Source organism: Vombatus ursinus, unplaced genomic scaffold (genome assembly GCF_900497805.2).
Source record: "Vombatus ursinus unplaced genomic scaffold, bare-nosed wombat genome assembly UNPS02014772.1, whole genome shotgun sequence".
Taxonomy (NCBI): Eukaryota; Metazoa; Chordata; class Mammalia; order Diprotodontia; family Vombatidae; genus Vombatus; species Vombatus ursinus.
In genome coordinates this window covers 21,885,973-21,906,386 of record NW_020954550.1, presented here as the reverse complement: position 1 = coordinate 21,906,386, position 20,414 = coordinate 21,885,973, and the positions used below count along the sequence as shown (strand labels likewise).

General features: G+C 34.9%; 1 protein-coding gene across 1 annotated transcript in view; it reads left to right on the top strand.

Annotated features, from left to right (window-relative positions):
• Positions 1-20,414, top strand: part of MTREX (Mtr4 exosome RNA helicase) — an 85,776-nt gene that overhangs the window by 13,198 nt on the left and 52,164 nt on the right. Inside the window, exons 6-13 of the mRNA XM_027863423.1 lie at positions 583-757; positions 2,078-2,168; positions 2,765-2,889; positions 7,375-7,473; positions 7,780-7,882; positions 8,020-8,151; positions 12,174-12,253; positions 12,638-12,748. Of these exons, the coding sequence (XP_027719224.1) occupies positions 583-757; positions 2,078-2,168; positions 2,765-2,889; positions 7,375-7,473; positions 7,780-7,882; positions 8,020-8,151; positions 12,174-12,253; positions 12,638-12,748 (916 nt within the window). The remainder of the gene's footprint in view (positions 1-582; positions 758-2,077; positions 2,169-2,764; positions 2,890-7,374; positions 7,474-7,779; positions 7,883-8,019; positions 8,152-12,173; positions 12,254-12,637; positions 12,749-20,414) is intronic.

Sequence of the window (20,414 nt, the reverse complement as noted above, 5' to 3'; positions counted from 1 at the left end):
TTAAATGAACTTTAAAAAATAAGCATTATTTTCTGTAACTTCTACAGTAAAGTGATTTTCAGTTCAGATTTCATTTGTACCTTGCTCATAGTTCTGGAATTTTAGAGCAAGGAATACCTGAAAGACAGTTCTGTCTTGTTCTGGAACTCAACTTACAGCTGAGGAAACATAGGCTTGAAGAAGTTACTTGCCTGTAGTAAAGAATTTGTTTATGAAAGTACCGGGAGTGAGGCCTTTCTGATGCATTATACCACCTCAATTCAATCTAATTCAGTAACAAATAAAGTTGTGTTCACTGAGATAAGTTCATTTACTGAGGTATAAGTTTAGAATTCTCATTCTTATTTCTTCTTTTTTTTTTGCAAGGCAGTTGGGGTTGAGGGACAATTGAGAGTAAGATATTGTTAACATTCATTGAAATCCTTTTTGGTTTTTCCAAAGACCAGCTACTAGAATTTTATTCATATGAAAACCTTTTTTTCTAAAAGGGAAATTACAAACGTATTGATAGAATAGATCAAAAAGGAAAACTTTGAGTATGAATTTTGTGATTTTTTTTTAAAATTGGTTTCACATATTTAGGTATGCCATTGCTTTGGCTTTGAGAGAAAAGCAGCGTGTGATATTTACCAGCCCGATTAAGGCTTTAAGTAATCAGAAATACCGTGAAATGTATGAAGAATTTCAAGATGTTGGCCTGATGACTGGTGATGTTACCATAAATCCTACAGCTTCTTGCCTGGTTATGACTACTGAGGTAAATTACTTAACTTTTCACTTTATTTTTCCCTCCAGGTTGCTTCTGGAATTAAAACTTGTAAAACTATACTGTGTCAGAAATTCAGAATATTTACATACTTATTTTATCTAAAAGTCTAAATACACAGTATTATTGAATTTTAAATTTGCTTTCTTGTAGTTATTTGGTTAATAATCTGAAAAGAATATCAGTAGTAAAGTGCTTACTGTTACTTTGGAATGTGATTTTGTAGATAGTTTAAACCCTAGCTTTTACATTTTGAATCTAGTTTTTTCTCATCTAAATGATGACATATGACTGTGATTTTGTAAATATGGGATACTAATAGGGTTTTTTAAAATCACAGTAGAGCTTCATGTTTGTATAGTGGTTACTTCTTGACCAGTGTAAAATACTAGTGGGCATAAATCCAAAAATGGATGCCCTAGGAGTATTCAGTGTGAGTTCTTGCCCAGATATACTTTGTTCTGCATTTTGATGCTGCTTTAATTTTCCTTGCCTCTTAAGTCATAGTCTGTGTTTCTGGACCAGCATTAAAGATAGATAGGCTGAGAGTTGCCATAGTGTAGTAGATAGAGCATTGTACTCAGGAAGACCTTTGCTTAAATCCTGCCTCTTACACATAATGGCTATGAGACACTTTGGCAAGTCATTTAACCTCAGCGCCATAGATATTGTAAGCTGTAAGACTATAAATTGCAAAACAGATGCTGATATATATTGTACAGGGAGATTCTTAACTGAAACATTACTGTACAAATGACATCACAAGTCTGGTCCAAAAAAAAAGATAATTGCCTGTTCCTAGAAATTCTGTGCTTTGGGTATGTTAAGGATATCTTAAGGAGCCATGTTGTCTGTATGACTCAAAGACAACCCAGGAATGATGATTAAAAAAAAAAAACTAGCAGCACTATTGGTAGTATGTGAGGGCTGATAGACCATCTGAGGTTTGTGTCATAGATGGACAATAGCATCAAAGTTGTTTTCAGAATTGAGATAGTAGAACTTGAAACTCTGGTTCTGGAATAGGCTTTGTTGTTCACTGGGAAATTGTGGAAAAATGGATGAAATGTGACTCTCCTTGCAGTACAACTGTTTCCTGCATGCTCTTATGTTAAAAAAAAAAAGTACCAAGTGATTCTGACATTTGAAAGCATATTTAGGAAAACATAGCCTGTTACCTACTCTTCAGCCTAAGCAAAAATTCTAATGCTCCTCGGAAAAAACCCTCCAACTGCTTACTCTTAGGAAAGATCTGTTTTCCACTGAATTTTTAAGTGTCTTACAGAAACTATTCTGTTTTCAATTCCTTAGATTTTGAGAAGTATGCTATACCGAGGGTCTGAGGTTATGCGAGAAGTTGCTTGGGTTATATTTGATGAAATTCATTATATGAGAGATTCAGGTAATGTATACATTCTGTTTTCTGAGTATGATTTATAAAATGTCCATCTTGAACTGTATATTTTATAGGCATCTCAAATTTAACATGTCTAAAACAGAACTCATTTCTCTTTTCCCCCTAACCCTCCCCTCTCTCATACTTTCCTATTGTTATCAAGAGCATCAACATCCTTAGTCTATTACAATTACTTTCCATCTACTTATGCATTTTTTTTAATTAAATTTTTTGTTTAATGAACAAAAATCATTTTTATCTCTCCCTCCACCCCCCCACCATGGTCTGTACCCCACCACAACTTAAGAAGAAAAAGATAACTTTTGATTTTTTGACTTTGTACAGATCATTAGTCTTCCTTGTTTGGTGTGAAGTAGAAATATTTCGGTCCTTTGAATATGAAGTTACCTTCAGGGGTACTTAGTCCTAAAGTGTTCAGGCTATTGCACTTTAGTGCATAATTTTGTTGGGGGTTTATGTTATCAGGTGACTCTAATGCTAATATAGATTTATGGTAAGGGTGAGTATATGAGGAAAAAACAGTTTCTGGCAGTATTACTTCAATAATTTGGAGTTCTGTATTTGTGGTTTTTATTTTCTAGAGCGTGGTGTGGTATGGGAAGAAACTATTATTTTGCTTCCTGATAATGTTCACTATGTCTTCCTATCTGCTACTATTCCAAACGCTCGACAGTTTGCAGAGTGGATTTGTCATTTACATAAACAGGTATTTCTTTCCTTACTAAAAACAGTGTCTTTGTCAAGGAGCATAATACTTTAGTTTTAGATTTGTTTTATGTTCAGTACTGTACAACTAATCCTGCAAAAAAAGATAAAGGAGAGGGTGAAAAAACAAAAAGCAAGCACCTTGCAATGTTTTATTCACCATATCTTGCTTTGCAAATGAAGGCCTACAATTGCTTTTTTTTTTTTTTAATGTTTACAGATTTCTTTTCTTTTTTTTGGAAATATATTTGTAAAAATTTTTAATCTTCAACATTCACTTTTATAAGATTTTGGATTTTAAATTATCTCCTCTTCCTTCCCCCTCCCTTAAACGGTATGCAGTCTGATATAGGCCATACATGTACGATCATATGAAACATATTTCCACATTAGTCATGTTGTAAAGAAGAGTTAGAATCCAAGGGAAAAAAAGGGGGGGAGAAATAGTATGCTTTGATCTGCATTCAGACTCCGTAGTTCTTTCTCTGGATGTGGATAGTATTTTCCATCAGAAGTCTTTTGGAGTTGTCTTAGATCATTGCATTGCTTAGAAGAGCTAAGTCAACAAAGCTGGTCATCACATAGTGTTGCCGTTACTGTGTACAGTGTTCTTCTGGTTCTGCTCACTTCACTCAGCATCAGTTCATGCAAGTCTTTCCAGGTTTTTCTGAAGGCCGCCTGCTCGTCATTTCTTATGAAACAGTAGTATTCCATTACATTCATATACTACAACTTGTTCAGCCATTCCCCTATTGATGGGCATCCCCTCAATTTCCAATGTGGCCATCACAAAAAGGGCTGCTATAAATATTTTTGTAAAAGGACGTGGGTCCTTTTCCTACAATTTCTTATAATCTGCAGGTATTTGCCAAAACTGACCATATGGTCAAATGGGGAGAAAGTGTGAACAATTATATCCATATACCAGTTAAAATGCAAAAGACACCTTGAAATATGTCTTGGCTGAAAAACCTGACATACATATATATGTACACCAGTTCATATATGTCCTTTTTTGTTGTTGTTGTTGTTGTTAGCTGCTTGATGTATTTCTGGATTAGTACTCTTATCCTTGCTGACTCCCAAGATTTACCTATTTTAATCTAAACTGAATACTTTTGCACTATTAATCTAGTAACAGTAATTTAATCTTGTTACCACCTTACTAAAAGAAAATCACAAAATCTCAGAGTTGGAAGAAACCTTAAATCCCATATAATCTGACATCTCTTTTAACACCTGGAAAGTGGTCTTCTTGCCTTGGCTTAAATATCTCCAGTGAGGAGGTAGCCCACTACATCCCAAGTAAGCCTCTATCTTTTGGATAATTATCGCTTTTAAGAACTTTTTTCTTACAGCAGGTCTCATATTGATCTTTCTTTCCCTCAGCATTTCTTGGTCCTTACTTCCATGATCTGTTTTTTTTTCTTGTTTTGTTTTGTTTTTTTAGCCATTGAAGAAATATTTACAACCTCTGCATAGCAAAAATTAAAACCTGTATTTACTTTCTAGAAAAACATGTTGGCTACTAAAATTACTTAGCATTGATACTAAAATTAAGTTCTGTCTGTCAGAAGTGACTTTTTTCTAACTTGTTTATTATTTTTTCTTATTTTAATTACTTAAATGTATGTATTTATAAATACATATTTATAAAGCTATACGTACACATAGGTATATATAAAGTATATATGTATATATAATATATATTTATAAAGCCATACATACATATAGGTATATATACACATATGTAACTACATATACAATATCTATGTGTGATATATAGATTATGCATCTACATATCTGTATAGATGAATAGTTAAGCTATAAATATGCACACTCATGTTGATATCTTTTTTTTTCAACTTCACTGACATTTCCCAACATATCCTTCCCTGTCACAGAACCATTCCTGTATACCATAAAGAATAAAAAAGACATTTTACAAGTTTAGCAAAACTACACTTTGAAAAAATATGTTCCAACATTTATCGGATATCATGTTCCCTGTTCCATACTTATAATCTCCCCTTCTCTGTAGAGACAGGAGAGAGGGTTCTTCTTATGTTTCTTCTTTAAAGCTAAACTCTGTCATTAGTGCTTCAGAGCATTTGTTTTCAGTTTTTCAGTTGTTCTTTCCGTTAACATTGTTGTCATGTATAGTGTGTTCCTGGTTTTACTTCATATTCCGTTAGTTCATACAAGTCTTCCCATGCTTCTGCACTCTCACCCTATCCATAATTTTTTATTACACAGTATTCTTTTCCCTTCATACGCCAGCTCTTACTGAGCCATTCACCAGTTGATGAGCATCCACTTTGTTTCCAGGATTTGATCCGTGTGAAGTCAAATCTCAGAGTTGTTTTGATCTGTGTTTCTTTTGTAGTCAGTGATTTAGTGCATTCTGTTGTTCTGTTGATCTGTTTGTTCCTGTCCTTTGGCCACTTAGATCTAGAACCGGAAGGGACCTCCGAGATCATCTAGTCCAGTCGCTTCATTTTATGGATGAGAAGTGACTTGCCCAGGGTCACATGAGTCATAAACATCAGACTCTTTACCCTGTGCCATGTCCTGACCCTTATCAGAGGTATTTGATACAAAGATTTATACCAGAGATTCAAGGGTAGTTCAAAATTAGAGAAACAAGATAATCGTGTTAAAAACAAAAACATTTAAAAACAGGTTGTTACATCAGTAGATTTAGAAAAGACCTTTGACAAAGTACAGTGGTTGTTCTAAAACCCTACACGGCAATATTAGCCTTATACATTAAAATACATTTTTATTGATTGGGGGGAGGTAGGCATAATCTGTATATCCCTGAATCCCTATATCCTTCCTTCATCTGCTCCCAGGCTGTATTTTGTTTGTTTGTTTGTTTGTGAGGCAATTGACGTTAAGTGACTTGCCCAGGGTCACACAACTAGTAAGTGTCAAGTGTCTGAGGCTGAATTCAGGTCCTCTTAACTATAGGGCTCGTGCTCTACTACACCATCTAGCTGCCCCCCAAGCTGTCTCCTTCAAGAAATATTTTTTAAAAAGAAGGAAGAAGAAAAAGTTACACAAAACTAACCAACCTATCTAAAAAAATGTCTGACATTATCTGCAATGTTATATTTACCCGTGGTCCCTCACCTTTGCAAAGAAGTGAGTGGTGGGGAGTGATGTCTTCCCATGTTTTCCTTTGGGACCAAACTTGGTCATTATAATTTCATAGCATTCAGTTTTGCTTGTTTTGTTGTTTTTTTTTTCCATTTGCACTTTTCTACTCCTTATGTATATGGTTTTCTGCCTCCACAGCATCTCCAACCCCTTCTCTCTATTAAAAACCTCTCTATTAAAAAAGGATCTTTTAATGCTGGCCCTTATCACATCTCATCTGGTTTTATTGCAGTGTCCTTCTGAATGGACTCCCCGCCTCATCTCACTCCACTCTAGTCTGTCTTCCACCCTGGTGGCAGAGTGATTTTCCTTAAGCTCACATATGTTCATGTCACATCTCTGTTGGGATAACTCCATTGGATAAATTCCATATTGTCTCAAGGATTAAATATAAGCTCTGTTTAGCTTTAAAGACCCAACCTGTCTTTCTAGCCTCATTGTTGTACACTGTGTTTCAGCCAAAGTGGCCTTCTGTCTTTTCCTTACACAAAGCATTCAGTGTCTTATCTCTAGATTTGAAAGAGAATTAATCTTTAGAGATTTTAAGTTTATACAAACCTGTCAAACTCAAAGAATGCTACTTTGGGAGCTTTCAGGGAAGTTCTCATTCTTTCTCTTACAAGCAATAGTAGTTAAACAGTTGCCAGCATCAGCAAACATCCTTTTCTTTGTAGAATGCCAATCATTATTTTGGGGCAGCTAGAAATCCCTGTTGTTTGAGTGAAGCTTTGAAAGCTGCAGAGGTAATGCCTGTAATTCTGGTAGTTTGGGTTATTTGACCCAAATAACAGTGTGACCTTTTATTTCAGGCATTACATTTGAATCCTTTTAAACCAATAGTGGGTAGCTATGCCTATGGTACTGTGACTTAAGAGTTTTTTTTTTCACATGTGTTCTTTAAATACTTCTTCTGAAAAATTATTATGAGGATTTAAAAAGATTTTTCTACTGTGGGTTCAGTGTTTGGAACGTGTTATTTCTGTAGGTTAATATTAATTACTAGAATTTATGGAGTATTTAAGATTTACAAAGCACTTTACAAATAATCTCTTTTTATTCGCACAATCACCCTGAAAGGTAGGTGCTACTATTATCCCCTTTTACAGATGAGGAAACTGAGGCAAACACATTATGCCTTGCCCAAGGTCAATTAGATAGTGAGTGACTCAGGCCAAATTTGAACTCAGATCTTCCTAACTTCAGGTTCAGGATTCTACCTGTGGTGTCACTTCAGTACCTTAAAGGCTCAAAAGAAATTTAGGTAGAAAAAAATGTATGTGCTTAAGGAATAAACTGTTTTCAATTTTTTTTTTTAAATTTACAGCCTTGCCATGTAATTTACACAGATTATCGACCAACTCCATTGCAACATTATATCTTTCCAGCAGGGGGAGATGGCCTTCATCTTGTTGTTGATGAAAATGTAAGTGATTTTCGTGTGTTGTTTTTTTCTTAATCATAACTCTTTAATTTAGTGTTTTAACCATAAATGGTAGGTGAAGGCCAAGTTGCTTTATTTAGGCTTTTACTTACAAATTACTTTGTATAGGTCTTAGGATTGTATGAAAATCATGTAAATCTTTCAGAAGTGAATTCTTTTAGTCAGCTTGGTATAATTTTATTCTTTTATGCTAAGAAATTACTTGTTATTTCAGAAAAAAATTTTTGTGATGTAAAAGATGTTTTAATTGTGTTGACATTTTTGATGAAATTGTAACTTTGGTTCCAGGGTGATTTCAGAGAAGATAATTTTAATACTGCAATGCAAGTACTTAGAGATGCAGGAGATTTGGCAAAAGGAGATCAGAAGGGGAGGAAAGGAGGAACAAAAGGTAATCTCTAATTCTGCTTTGAAATTCGTTTATGTCATTAGTCTCAGATTATTTGATGTTAAAAATTAGAGTTTTTGTTTTTAAGTTAATGATTTATATAAAAAATTAACTTTTAAGCCAACCTTTTGTCTTTGCAGGACCATCAAATGTGTTCAAAATTGTGAAGATGATTATGGAAAGAAATTTTCAGCCTGTAATCATTTTTAGTTTCAGTAAAAAAGACTGTGAAGCATATGCCCTCCAGATGACCAAATTAGATTTCAACACAGGTACTAGTAATTTCAATATAGTTTTTATGTTAAATTTATTCACTCAATTATTCATTTTTTATGAAACTTTTATGTGGCAAGTTTTTAAAGTTAGTAATTTCTCACTTTTAGCTGCATTGTTTTTCTGGGAACAGTCTTCATATGCATCAAATTTTCTCATAGGGAAAATGTTACAGTTGGGTTACGCCGAATCCAGTAAGTCAAAGATATAACCAATAATAATGTGTCATAAAACCAAAGAGATAACTATCAACCTCAACAATAATATCTTAAAATGTCCAGATACTAGAAATTGACATACATTGATTCTTTTTAAATTCTGATTGTACTATAAGTATATACAGTTTATAAAAATACAACTCTTCTGTCCTAAAAGTACTATTCCAACTACAATAGTTAGTCCCCTTTTTTCCAATCTTCTTAAACTATGCTGGGGCTTTTAGCAATTGGTATGTATAACCCACATCTTACAGAAGAGACTCAAGGAAGGTGTATTTAGTGCCTTTTTTCTCCCTTTTTATGTCCCTGGACAAGCAAAATTAAATATTCTTCTAACTGCAGAGCCAAGTTCTGCCCTATTATCTCAGAAGCCTATGGCTGGATGCTTCACCCTTAATTGTCCCAGGTATCATCTGTCCCCTCTACAATGTAAAACAGTTAAATGTCTTTTAACATGCCAAAAATATCTTTTGTACAGTAACTGATTTTTGGCAAATACTTAGAAGTGAAAGTAGAAATAGAAAATGCAAATAATGTTCACAAAATGCGATGATTTAGAGATGAAAGCAATATTCCACAACTTGAATATGCACTATAACCTGTCTTACAACATGGATCAGAAAATCTATACATTGGGTATGAACTTAGAAATGGAAGTGGGGGTAATCACCTAACAAGAATGAAAGATAACATCTGGAGTGCCCCACTGGTGCCCAGGAAATATAAAAATACTTAGAGAAATTCCTGCAGTTTTTTTAAGGTACTTCATCTGGAGATTCCTTGGAAGATCATGGATAAGAGTTACATGGAATGAAAAGGTAGGGGTGTCTTGTAAGTGTGTCAACAGGGGCAATAGGTACATCGATGTGAACACATAGAAAGGAAAAAAGAGCATATTTTGGTATTATTGGAATCTAAGAACATATATATCAATTAGGAAGACTTTGATGCAATAATTCAGAATTTGTTGGCCTCGAAAGGACCATCTGGCCACCTGCTCCCTTAGTTTTTACCATTGTGAGACAATCTTTTATTCCATGTGTACTTGTATTAGAGCATCTAAAACTGCATTTTCCATTTCTAAATAAATATGATTGAAGGGTGCCCCTTGCTGTAGGCCAGGGTTCATTGACTACACAAATGAGGATGGCTTTTGCATTTTAAAGTAAAATGACTCTAGGAATCTAGAGTATCAAGATGTATTCATGAAGCTTGAGGAAGAATTTGTGGATGTTTTAGAAACAACTTCTAGAAATTGAGTTCATACTGTTTTAATAAGTATGTCAAATCTTCATTTGAGTTAGTAGTCAGAATTTCTACAGTACACTTATACTAAAGTGTATATAACCTTATGGTTCACTGTTAAATTGAGGAACACTTATCGTCTATTTCCTGGATGATATTGATGTGGGTAATATTTTTGTACAGCAGAATATAACTCATCCCACATTAACCAAATTAAATCTCCTTTAAGATTTCAAAATACTATTCAAACTCTGCTCTTAAAGGTTAACTATTTTAAAAGTAAAACTATTGTATATATATTTATATATATTATATTTATTTAAAACTATTTTAAAAGTAAAAGAACTTCACTTATACAAACTAAATAAGAGAGATGAGCTGTAAATGTTTCCCTGTGTTTTGTTTTATTTTATTTTGTTTTTTAAAAGAAAAGGCCTACCTACATCTTTGGTCTACATGTAGTATGAGGAAAAACTAATCTCATGATTTCATGCTGCCAGTGTGAGAAGACATGAGCATGTCAATATACTTCAGGAAGTATAGTGGATAGATCTGTAGTCAGGAAGAACTGAATTCAAATCCTGCCTCAGACACTAACTGTATGACTTTGGGCAAGTCACTTAACCTCTGTTTGCCTCTTTTTCTTCATCTGTAAAATAATAAAATCTGCCTCCCAGGGTTGTTGTAAGAATCAAATGAGGTAATATTTATAAAGCCATTAGCACAGTGCCTGGTACACACTAGGCACATAGACATACAAGTGCTAGCCACTGTTATTATTACTATTATTATCCAGCCGTGCTAAAAAGTTAAAACACCAGCATTCCATAGAACTCTTAGGGACGGGAATCAATTGATATGGATACAGAAACATGAATATCAGTGAGGAAAGAAGAGCAGGTTGTAGGGCTATTTATTAGATTCATCTCTGAGTACTTGGGGTGTTCTAAAAGATTGGGGTTTTTTTCTCTTTTAAAAATTTCCTGTGTACTGCCAAGAATCTCTTTTGCTTCCTTGGGTGTGGTTGTTTGGGAAGTGAGGGCTGGGTTTTTTGTTTGTTTTTGTTTTTTTTGAGAATTTCAGATGTTGTAACTGAAATTTGCAGAACTTTCTCTCCTGGGAGAGAATTTACAAAGCTACCAAAACTGGTTCTTCAGTGATAATGGCCAAATGATCCCACATTTAAATAGAACAAGTATAGATGAACTGTTTTTATGTATGCTAATGCTTCAGGTACATATAGATACATACATATATATATATATATATATATATGTATATAGCTGAATACCTATTTTAGAACACAGGTTTATCTGAGGTTCATAAAAGTTATTCTTTTGTCAGTATGATGCCGTAATTAAATACAGTATCTTTTCTTATATCTTTATGCAGGACTCTCCTATCACTATATGTAATTATAAATATTTTAATTTAAAATGAAAGGGGTGCTTTTTTTCTTTTAATACGTGTGCTTAATTCTTTTACAAGTTGCAGTTAGAGTCTGAGAATCTGCCTTGCAGTATTTATGTGGCCTCAGGCACGTCACTTAACTTCCCTGGTCCTTAGTTTTATCATTTGTAAAATATGATTATTGAACTAGATAGACCCCCAAGCTCTAAAGATGGCATCAATAATTTTGAAAAGGGAATTCCCTCATGAATCTTAAGCGGTAACAGGTTTTCAGGAACAAGTGGAATTGTGGATATTATTACTTAGTGCTAATAATTATATATTCATTTTATGGCATTGGCAATTATTTTAGGAAAATAAAATGCCTTCTTGGTAGGTATTGTGGTCTAGTCGAAAGCACTGAAAATCCTGACTGTACTATTTAATTATGTAATATTAGAATTAAGTAATATTAGACCAATCATTACTTTTTTTAGGTCCCAGTTTCCTTATTTGTAAAATGAGAAGATTGGGCCCTTCTGATTCTTGATGTTATAAACTAGTTAACTTGACACAACTAATTTTATGTGCATTTTAAAGCCTCAAGAAAAAAGAGCCTTTGAAGTAGCCAGCTACTGAATTGATAGTGTGTAATGTGTTTTCTTGACCTTGTGGGTGGGCAACTCGTAAAGTTATTTCATTGCTATAATAATCCAGTGATAAAATTATTATAAAAAGCAGTAATATTCTGTGATGGCATGTCAGTATTGTTTGGTAGTCAATATAATAGCAACTATCTTAAAGACATATTGCTTCCTCGTGTTTTATATTTATTAAGCAAGTTCAGAATTGCATAAGGATGGGGCAGCTAGGTGGTGCAGTGGATAGAGCACTGGCCTTGGATTCAGGAGGACCTGAGTTCAGATCCGGCCTCAGATACATAACACTTACTAGCTGTGTGACCCTGGGCAAGTCACTTAACCCCATTGCCTAACCAAAAACAAACAAACAGAATTGCATAAGGAATTTTCTCTTAAGTTGCCCTATTATGAAAAATTTATCTGGTAATATTTAAATAATCTTACAAATCATATTTGGATGATTATCTGATACCCTTTAGATGATTGGTTTCTTGATAATAGCTTCAACTTGAACTTTTTTTCTTTTAGCTGAAGAAAAGAAAATGGTTGAAGAAGTATTTAATAATGCAATTGACTGCTTATCTGATGAAGATAAAAAGCTTCCTCAGGTGAGTGCTAAAGCAGTTAAACTAAACATCGTTGCTAACAGTCTTCCTTCCCTATCTTTATTTTAAGATGTTAAAATATTGTTTCAACACTGCTACAAGTATGACTTTACGTATAAAAGGATATTTTGCTTTCAACAGCACCTAAGGTTTTTGCTTTTCCTTCCTTTGCATTTTCCTGTGTTAAGTTAATATTTCTCTGAAAGCTATTGCATAAAGGGACCAAATACTTTTAGATACAAAAAGATTGTCATCTTAATTCCAATATGTGAATAAATTAGCTTGTGGTCTACATATCCGTTAAAAACAGTTAAAATATAACCCAAACATTGGAAGTAAAATATAAGAAAAAAGTTGCCATTTAAAAATTTTATTCTTTATTTACAGGTTGAGCATGTGCTTCCTCTTTTGAAGAGAGGAATTGGTATTCACCATGGTGGCTTGCTTCCTATTTTGAAAGAGACCATAGAAATTCTATTTTCAGAAGGATTGATAAAGGTATGATTATAATTGTTTAATTGCAATATGAAAAATCATGCGTGATGAAGCTTCTGGAAAATTACAGTAAAGGCCATCACCAGTTGTTTTTTTGTTTTTTGTTTTTTTATACTAGCCTGTACCTTTTTTTCCATGTATAATCCTTTATTACTTTATGGCTAGCTAGATAATTGAGAATCTCGGAGAGCTTTCAATTCCATATACGTGGATTTTTTTAGTCTTTTTTGCTCATATCTAGCATAACTCCTATTATAGTAGCAATTTTGATGAAGACAGCACTTTACTAACTGAAGCAATACTGATTCTGCAGAAGAATTGTTATTTCAGATTGATAGATAATCTCTTAAAGAGTTCACTTTATAGATCAGGCTAGAAGTAGAATTACTTGGTAGATTGAGAAGAGGAAGACAGATCCTTCAGATTAAAGTGAAGAGTGTCTGATCAAAAGAAAAAAAAATTAATGCCTATTTCCTGTAGGAGTTACTGGAATATGACATATGGTGACCAAAATAATAGTCGTCACCTTTTAGTTTATTGGTTTTGAATTATAGTATCAAAAGATTAGAGCTGGCAAGGGCACAAGAGTCCATTGAGTGCTCCTCCTCCCCCCTATTTTACATCTGAAGAAACTAAGATAAGTGACTTGCGTAGGGTCATATAGCTTGTGTCAGAATGATCATAGAGTTAGCAAATTGAGCTTGAATTTGACTTACAAATAGCCAGTTGAAGTACAGAAGCAGAACTATAGAACTTGTTAGAAATTCAATTTTTTTCAAAATCTGTCCTCTCTCTCCCTTGCCTCCTGGCCACTGCCTAATTTAGAATGGGGGGGGGGGGAACCTCCTGTAATACATTTATTTTTAACAGAACAAAATTCCACATTAGCCATGTATAAAGGAAGAGGGGGGTGTGGAGTGTGTATGAAAGAGAAAGAGATTCTGTACTCTGAGTGCATAACTTGTTTCATCATCCTAGTTCATCATTACACTGATCACTTTGAAAGGAGACTTTCAAAGTTGTTTGTCTCTGTGATATTGTTGTCATTGTACAAATTATTCTGATTATGTTCACTTCACTCTGCATTATTTCATTCAAATTTCCTCCGCTTTCTCGGAAACTTCCCTTTCCATCATTTCAGTATGACAGTGCTCCATTACATTTGTATACTACAAGCTATTTAGCCTTTTCTCAACTGATGGCCACCCATTGAGATTCCAGTTCTTGACTACCTCAAAAAAAGCGCTATAAAAATTTTTGTGCATCTGTAGTTAGACTTTGTTTTGCTTATGATTAATCTCTCCTTTAATTTATCTTCCCTCCAGTTCCCCCCTTCTCTTTCCTGTTTTTTCTGTTGAATGAAATGAGGTGTGTGTGTGTGTGTGTGTGTTTTTGTGTGTTTGTGTTTTCTTCCCTCCTTTGACCAGTTCACATGAGAATGAGGTCCAATTGTCAACCATTCTCCCCGTTCCTTCTTCCTTATTTGAATGGACTTCTCCTTACTCACCCTGGTTATGTGAGATAATTTTTCCTAACCTTCCCCAGCAGTATGTTCCTCTTCCCTTCTCTTTTCATTCTTCTTTTATGGTATAACAGAACAACTCTCAGACTTCTGTCTAAATAGATTCCTTCTGTGACCCCTAATGATGCTAGGTCAGAAGGACACATACATCACTTCTCCATATTGGAATGTAAGCAATTTTTTCCTTGTTTAGTCCTTTGTCATTGATCATGTTTACCTTTTTGTGTTTCTTTTCACTCCTGTTTTGTTTGAACTTAGAAGTTTTTACGCAGCTAGGGCTTTTTTTTTTTTTCTAATAAGGATGTTTGGAGGTCCTCTCATTTAAGGTTCTTTTTTGCCCCTGAAAGGTTATACTCAGTTTTGCTGCATAAGTTATTCTTGGCTGTAAGCCTATATCTTTTACCTTCTGGAATATCAAATTCTAAGTTCTATGCTGCTTTATAATGGTTGCTGCTGAATCATGTGTGCTCCTGACCATGGCTCCTCGGTACTTGAATTCTTTCTTTTCTGAATATTTACAGGATTTTTTCTTTGACGTGGAAACTCTAGATTTTGATTAGGAATTTTTTTATTTTGGGATTTCTTTAAGGAGGTGACCAATGTATTCTTTCTATTTACACTTTGCCCTCTTTTGCTAAATGATCCATGCAGTTTTCTTTTAAGATTTCTTGAAATACAGTCTTTAAATGTTTTGGGTCATGGCTTTCAGAGAGTTCAATGAGTCTTAAATTTTTTCTCCTTGATCTGTTTTTCAAGTCACTTGGTTTTTCTATGAGATACCTAACATTTTCTTAAGGTTTTTTTGTTTGTTTGTTTGTTTGTTTGTTTGTTTTCAGTCTTTGGATTTTGTTTTTCAGTATTTCTTGTGGCCTCATGGATTCATTGGTTGATGTTTGATCCATCTTAATTTTCAGTGGGTTTGTTGCTTGGGCAGAATTTGTACCTCTTAAGCCAAGCCTTTCCAAGTCTGTCTTTCATAGATCTCGGTTTTTTTTTTTCCTCCAATTTTTCCCTCTAGCTCTTTCATCTATAAAAATAATAATAATTTTTAACTCTTTTATTAAACTTGCTTCATTTAGTAATTCTAGTTGAGTTTGTCCCCAAGCTGTGTTTGTTCATTTGGATTTTTGAGACTTCACTTGCAGATGCTTTAAAGTCATTATCGTCTGGGTTTGTATCTTTATCGTCCCTGTCGATATAATAACTTTTTATGATGGAATTCTTTTTTTATTTGCCCATTTTTCCAGTCTGCTTCCTGACTTAAGACGTCATATTAGGTCTGGGACTCTGTACTCTTCTAGAGGAAAGGTCTGAGCTGGTACTGTTGCTTCTTTCTTAGAGTATTAAGTGTTGTATTATTCTAATGTCTTAGAGACAGCTCAGGCTGGGGACCTATGGGCTTTCAGTACTCTCTGAATGATTTAATCCAGGGCAAAGACTTACTACTGCCCCTTTTATCTAAACTCTGTTAGTTTCTGACTTGAGTTTAAGTATGAGCAACAGTAAGTGCTGCTGAACTCAGCAGGCTGCACGGCACTGCTGATTCAGAGTCAAAAACCTTGGAACTTCCCTTTGGTCTTGGATTCCTGCCCTGGCTATTCTTTACAGGTTTCAGTTTGGGCAGAAGTTGGAACTGAGACCTCATTACATTCCTGGGTCCAAGGTACACCATTGCTGTTTGCTTCTGAACTTACTCCTCTCTCCTACACAGCCCAGTACTTGTGACCAGCCCTTTCCTAAGCATATGACCCTAGTCTCAGGCACCCTCCTCAATCTAACCTATATCCAGAAACAGGCAGCAAAACTACCTGTTGGCATCTGATCCTTTTCTCTGCAAGGGGTGCCCCAGTATGCATCCAGCATTTGTTGCCTTGGCACAGGGCTCCCTGCAGCACATTCCTGGCCATACCCTGTCCCCAACGTCTAGAGACTTCTAACTTTCTCTCGGATTTCTTCATTAGGATTCAGTGTGGTATGTTTTCTAAATCTGTTTGGAGGTTTTTGGGGGCAGCTCACTGTGTTTTCTGTTATTTTGCTGTCCTTGAACCATAGAACTTAATATAAGCTAAGTAAGAAAGTTTCTTGGCTTAGGAATCCCACATTAGGACCAGAGATAAAGCCTTTGCCACTATTCATATCAGGCAACATAGCATTTCCTCTCCCCCCACTTCTTCCTTGAAGCTGATTTAGTTTTTTTTTTTTTTTAATTGAAGTTTATGGTGGAAGAATAGGAACTTCTCCTGAGTTATGCAGTAAATGTCAGGAGTTTTCAGTGCCTGTGTTGCTGCCTGTGTCTTTTAGTCAGTAGTCAGTAAACATTTATTAAATACTTACTAAGTATTAGTCACTGTCCTAAGCACTGGGGATACAAATAATAAAAAGTACTGAACAGTCCTGTCTTCTGGGAACTTACAGTCTAATGGGGGAAGACAGTACACAAAAGAAAGCTGAAATGCAGGGAGAAGGGCGACACCCCCTCCCTCAGTCTACCCCCAGGTTATCTGGGCAGGGTCATGATATTCAGCAGAGCAGCTATTGGAAAATGAAGAATTCATTGGAACATTTTGAACCCACTCCAAAGGGAAGTTTTGGGAGAAGTTCATTGCTCTGCCCTTCAGGGGAGAGGTAGCTGAGGATGCTGAGGATCAAAGTTGACTCACTCTTTATGGTGACAGGCTCATCCTGGAGGAGGTTCTTGGTCATGGAGTGGAAACCAAGCAGAGCAGCTGATGGAACATTAGGGACAAAAAGTAGAGGAAGTCAGTGGAAAGAAAATCTGTTACCTCCTTAGTTATGGAGTGTAAGACATTGGATGATATTATAAATTTATGAAGTACTGGTAGCTCCCCACCCCCTGGCTTGCAAACAGGTTGTTGTTTTTTGTTTTGTTTTTAAATTTTGTTTTACACATCTTTTTTTTTTTTTTAAACTAATTTTCCCTTTGTATTTCCTTCCCTCTTTGTGCAGAACACCTAGTGACTTCAAAGGGAGTGCCTTTGGAAAGGGGAAAGAAACACAGCAGCTTTTAATTTCTCACCAAGGGAAATACAGCTGACATTATTCCAAATCATTTGACAATGAAAGAATGGCCCTCAACAGTTGGCTCAGCATAGCTGAATAGTAGCATGTGGCCATTTTATTGAAGATATTAAGAGTATACTTAAGTCTTCTGGAGCATCCCTTTATTCTTTGGATTCAGTTTCTCCATCATATTGATTATTCAGTTAGCCAAGAAGTTACAGTTTACAGGAAAATGATGTTTAAATAGGGTGTGTATATATGTGTGTGTAATTGTATGTAAAGTCTTAGCATAGTGGGAATAGAGTTTACTACCACAAGACCTACCCAGATTTAAGTCCTGATTTGTTCCCATGATAACTTTGTTAACTAGAATGTTACCATACCACTCTAAATCTTACTTGTCCTATATGTAAAATGGAAATAATAACTCTGAGTTCTACCTCACAGAGTTGTTGTGAGGATTAAGTGATATAATGAAGATGAATATTAATTACCAAGAAGGGATTATACTGAAGTAAGTTATTGCTATAATTTGAAGTGTCTACTCTTTTTTTTTTAATTTGTTTATTTTTAGTTTTCAACATTCACTTCTATAAGATTTTGAGGTCCAGATTTTCTCCCCCTCTCCCCCACCCCACCCTAAGACAGTGTGCAATTTGATATAGGCTCTGCGTATACATTCATATTAAACCTATTTTCACATTAGTCATGTTATAAAGAAGAATTAGAACCAATGGGAGAAACCACGAGAAAGAAGCAGCAGACAAAAAAAGAGAGAGCAAATAATATACTTTTATCTACATTCAGACTCCATAGTTCTTTTTCTGGGTGTAGACACTATTTTCCATCATGAGTCCTTTGAAGTTGTCTTGGATCTTTGTATTGTTAAGAAGAGATGAGTCTATCGAAGTTAGTCATCACACAAGGTGGCTGTTACTGTGTACAATGTTCTCCTGGTTCTGCTCACTTCACTCAGCATCAGTTCTACGCATGTCTTTTTAATAGAGCACAAGATATCTTTCAATGTAAGCCATATTATAAATGTTTAGGTTTCCAGGTTAGTCCATAGAAGTTTATTTAACCCCTACTTTAGCTGAATAATACAGGCCTAAATCCTAAGTCTCAGAAAGTAGCAGGGAATCATGCAACAGAGAAGGAAAGATGGTCTGCCTCTCCTCTTGGTATTAGGGCTGGTGTTCAACTGAATTTCCATTTATTCAGCACAGGTAATCTCATCCTTATGTTGGGAGAAAATCTTCCTTATCAAACTAATTCATCTCAGTGTGTCTCGACACCAGGGCTCCTTACCCTTTGATTGGTATCTCCCTCCATTTCTTATAAAAGGAAGCAGGTGCTGCCTTGTCATTTATTGCCTGTGTGACCTTGGGCAAGTTACTTCACCTGTTTGGACCTCATTCTCCTTATATGTAAAATGAAAGGCTTGGACTTGATGGTTCCCAAGGTTACTTCCAGCTCTAAATCTATTATGTCAGGGTTCTTCACCAAAACTAACCTTCTGATTACTGGGGCTTCAGCAGCTATTACATTCGAATTCAAAATGTAGGAGAGAAATTCCTTTGGACAACATAGATAAGAACTGATTCAAATTTATAAAAACAAGAAGCATTTTCTAATTGGTTAAAGGGACAGTGAATTTAAAGAGGCAGTTTTCAGTAAAAAAAAAAAAATCAAAGTTAATGATAACTGTGAAAAAAAAATGCTCCAAATTACTAATATTTTGAGAAAAACAAATTCAAACATCTCTGAGATTCTACTTCACATCCGTCAGACTGGCAAGACACACACACCCACACACACACACACACCCACACCCCCACACCCCACATCCCCAATTGCACTATTGGTGGAGCTGTAAATTGGTACGGCCGTATTGGAAAACAGTTTAGAACTTGTCTCAAAAGTCACTAAACCACACATATCCTTTGACTCTGCAATACCCCTACTATGTTTCTACCCCAGAGGGATCAAAAAAAGAGGAAAAGGGCCAATATGTACAAATATATGTATAAGAACTCCTCTGGGCAAAGAATCAGAAACTGAGGGAGTGTCCGAAATCTGATCCAAAACAGCAACAGAATAGTTCTTACAATGACAGCAGTGTAAAGATAAATACATTTGAAAAACTTACTCACTCTGATCAATGTTAATGACAAACTATAATTGCAGAATGTGTAACATCCTGTTACACACCTTCTGATAGGTGATGGCGTCGGTGCAAAACAGTTTCCTCAACTTTAAAATGAGAGGTTTGGACCAAATAATTTCGACTGCCCCTTCTGGTTCTAGATCTATGACCCTATGATGTAAGAGCCTCAAAGATGTGTTTGTATTGGAGGCATCGTTAATGTCCTCTTGCTTTGCATAAAGCAGGTTATTACTATACCCTGTTTCATTCAACTGATTCTAAATATTGTATGATGTATACCTTTTTCTTAATTTGAGCTTCATTATACTGAATAGCTTTTCTGATAATGTATAGAGTGAATTCTGCTTATTAATATCACTTTATGCAATAACAGTTTATTGGTTGATTCTGATAAGAGCACATATATTTAAATAATCTTTTTTTTTAAATTAAGTTAAAAATAACCTATGTAGTCTGGTGAACATTAAAAAGGTATAGTGCCATGCTTAGTCAGAATTTACATGGTGTTACTACAAAAACAAATGTGTTAATGAAACACTCTTATCTCTGCTTAGGTTTTTTTTTATGTTTATAGAAGCTTGATTCATTTCTCTTAAGTCTTTATTGAGTACTGACAGATGAGAATAGAGTGTTCTTTGTAAATCTGTAGTTCTTTTGAATTGAGGATTGAGCATTCTGTTTTTTTCCCCCATAGGTATGAGGCCCTTAAGATATAAAAATTGGCCCACAAAATTCTAGAAAAATACTTATTCCGTGAAATGCTGTGAACTATTTTCTAAATTGTCTTGACTTAAAAAATTCTCTAAACCATTACTGTCTTTTTTTAGAAGTATATTTCTAACAAGATTTGATTACATACTTTAACTCTTTTAGTCATTTTGCTTTGGTTAAGTAACTGATTTTATTGAGCAATGATTTTATGTATGGTTTACATATTCCCTGAGGGTATCACACTAAGT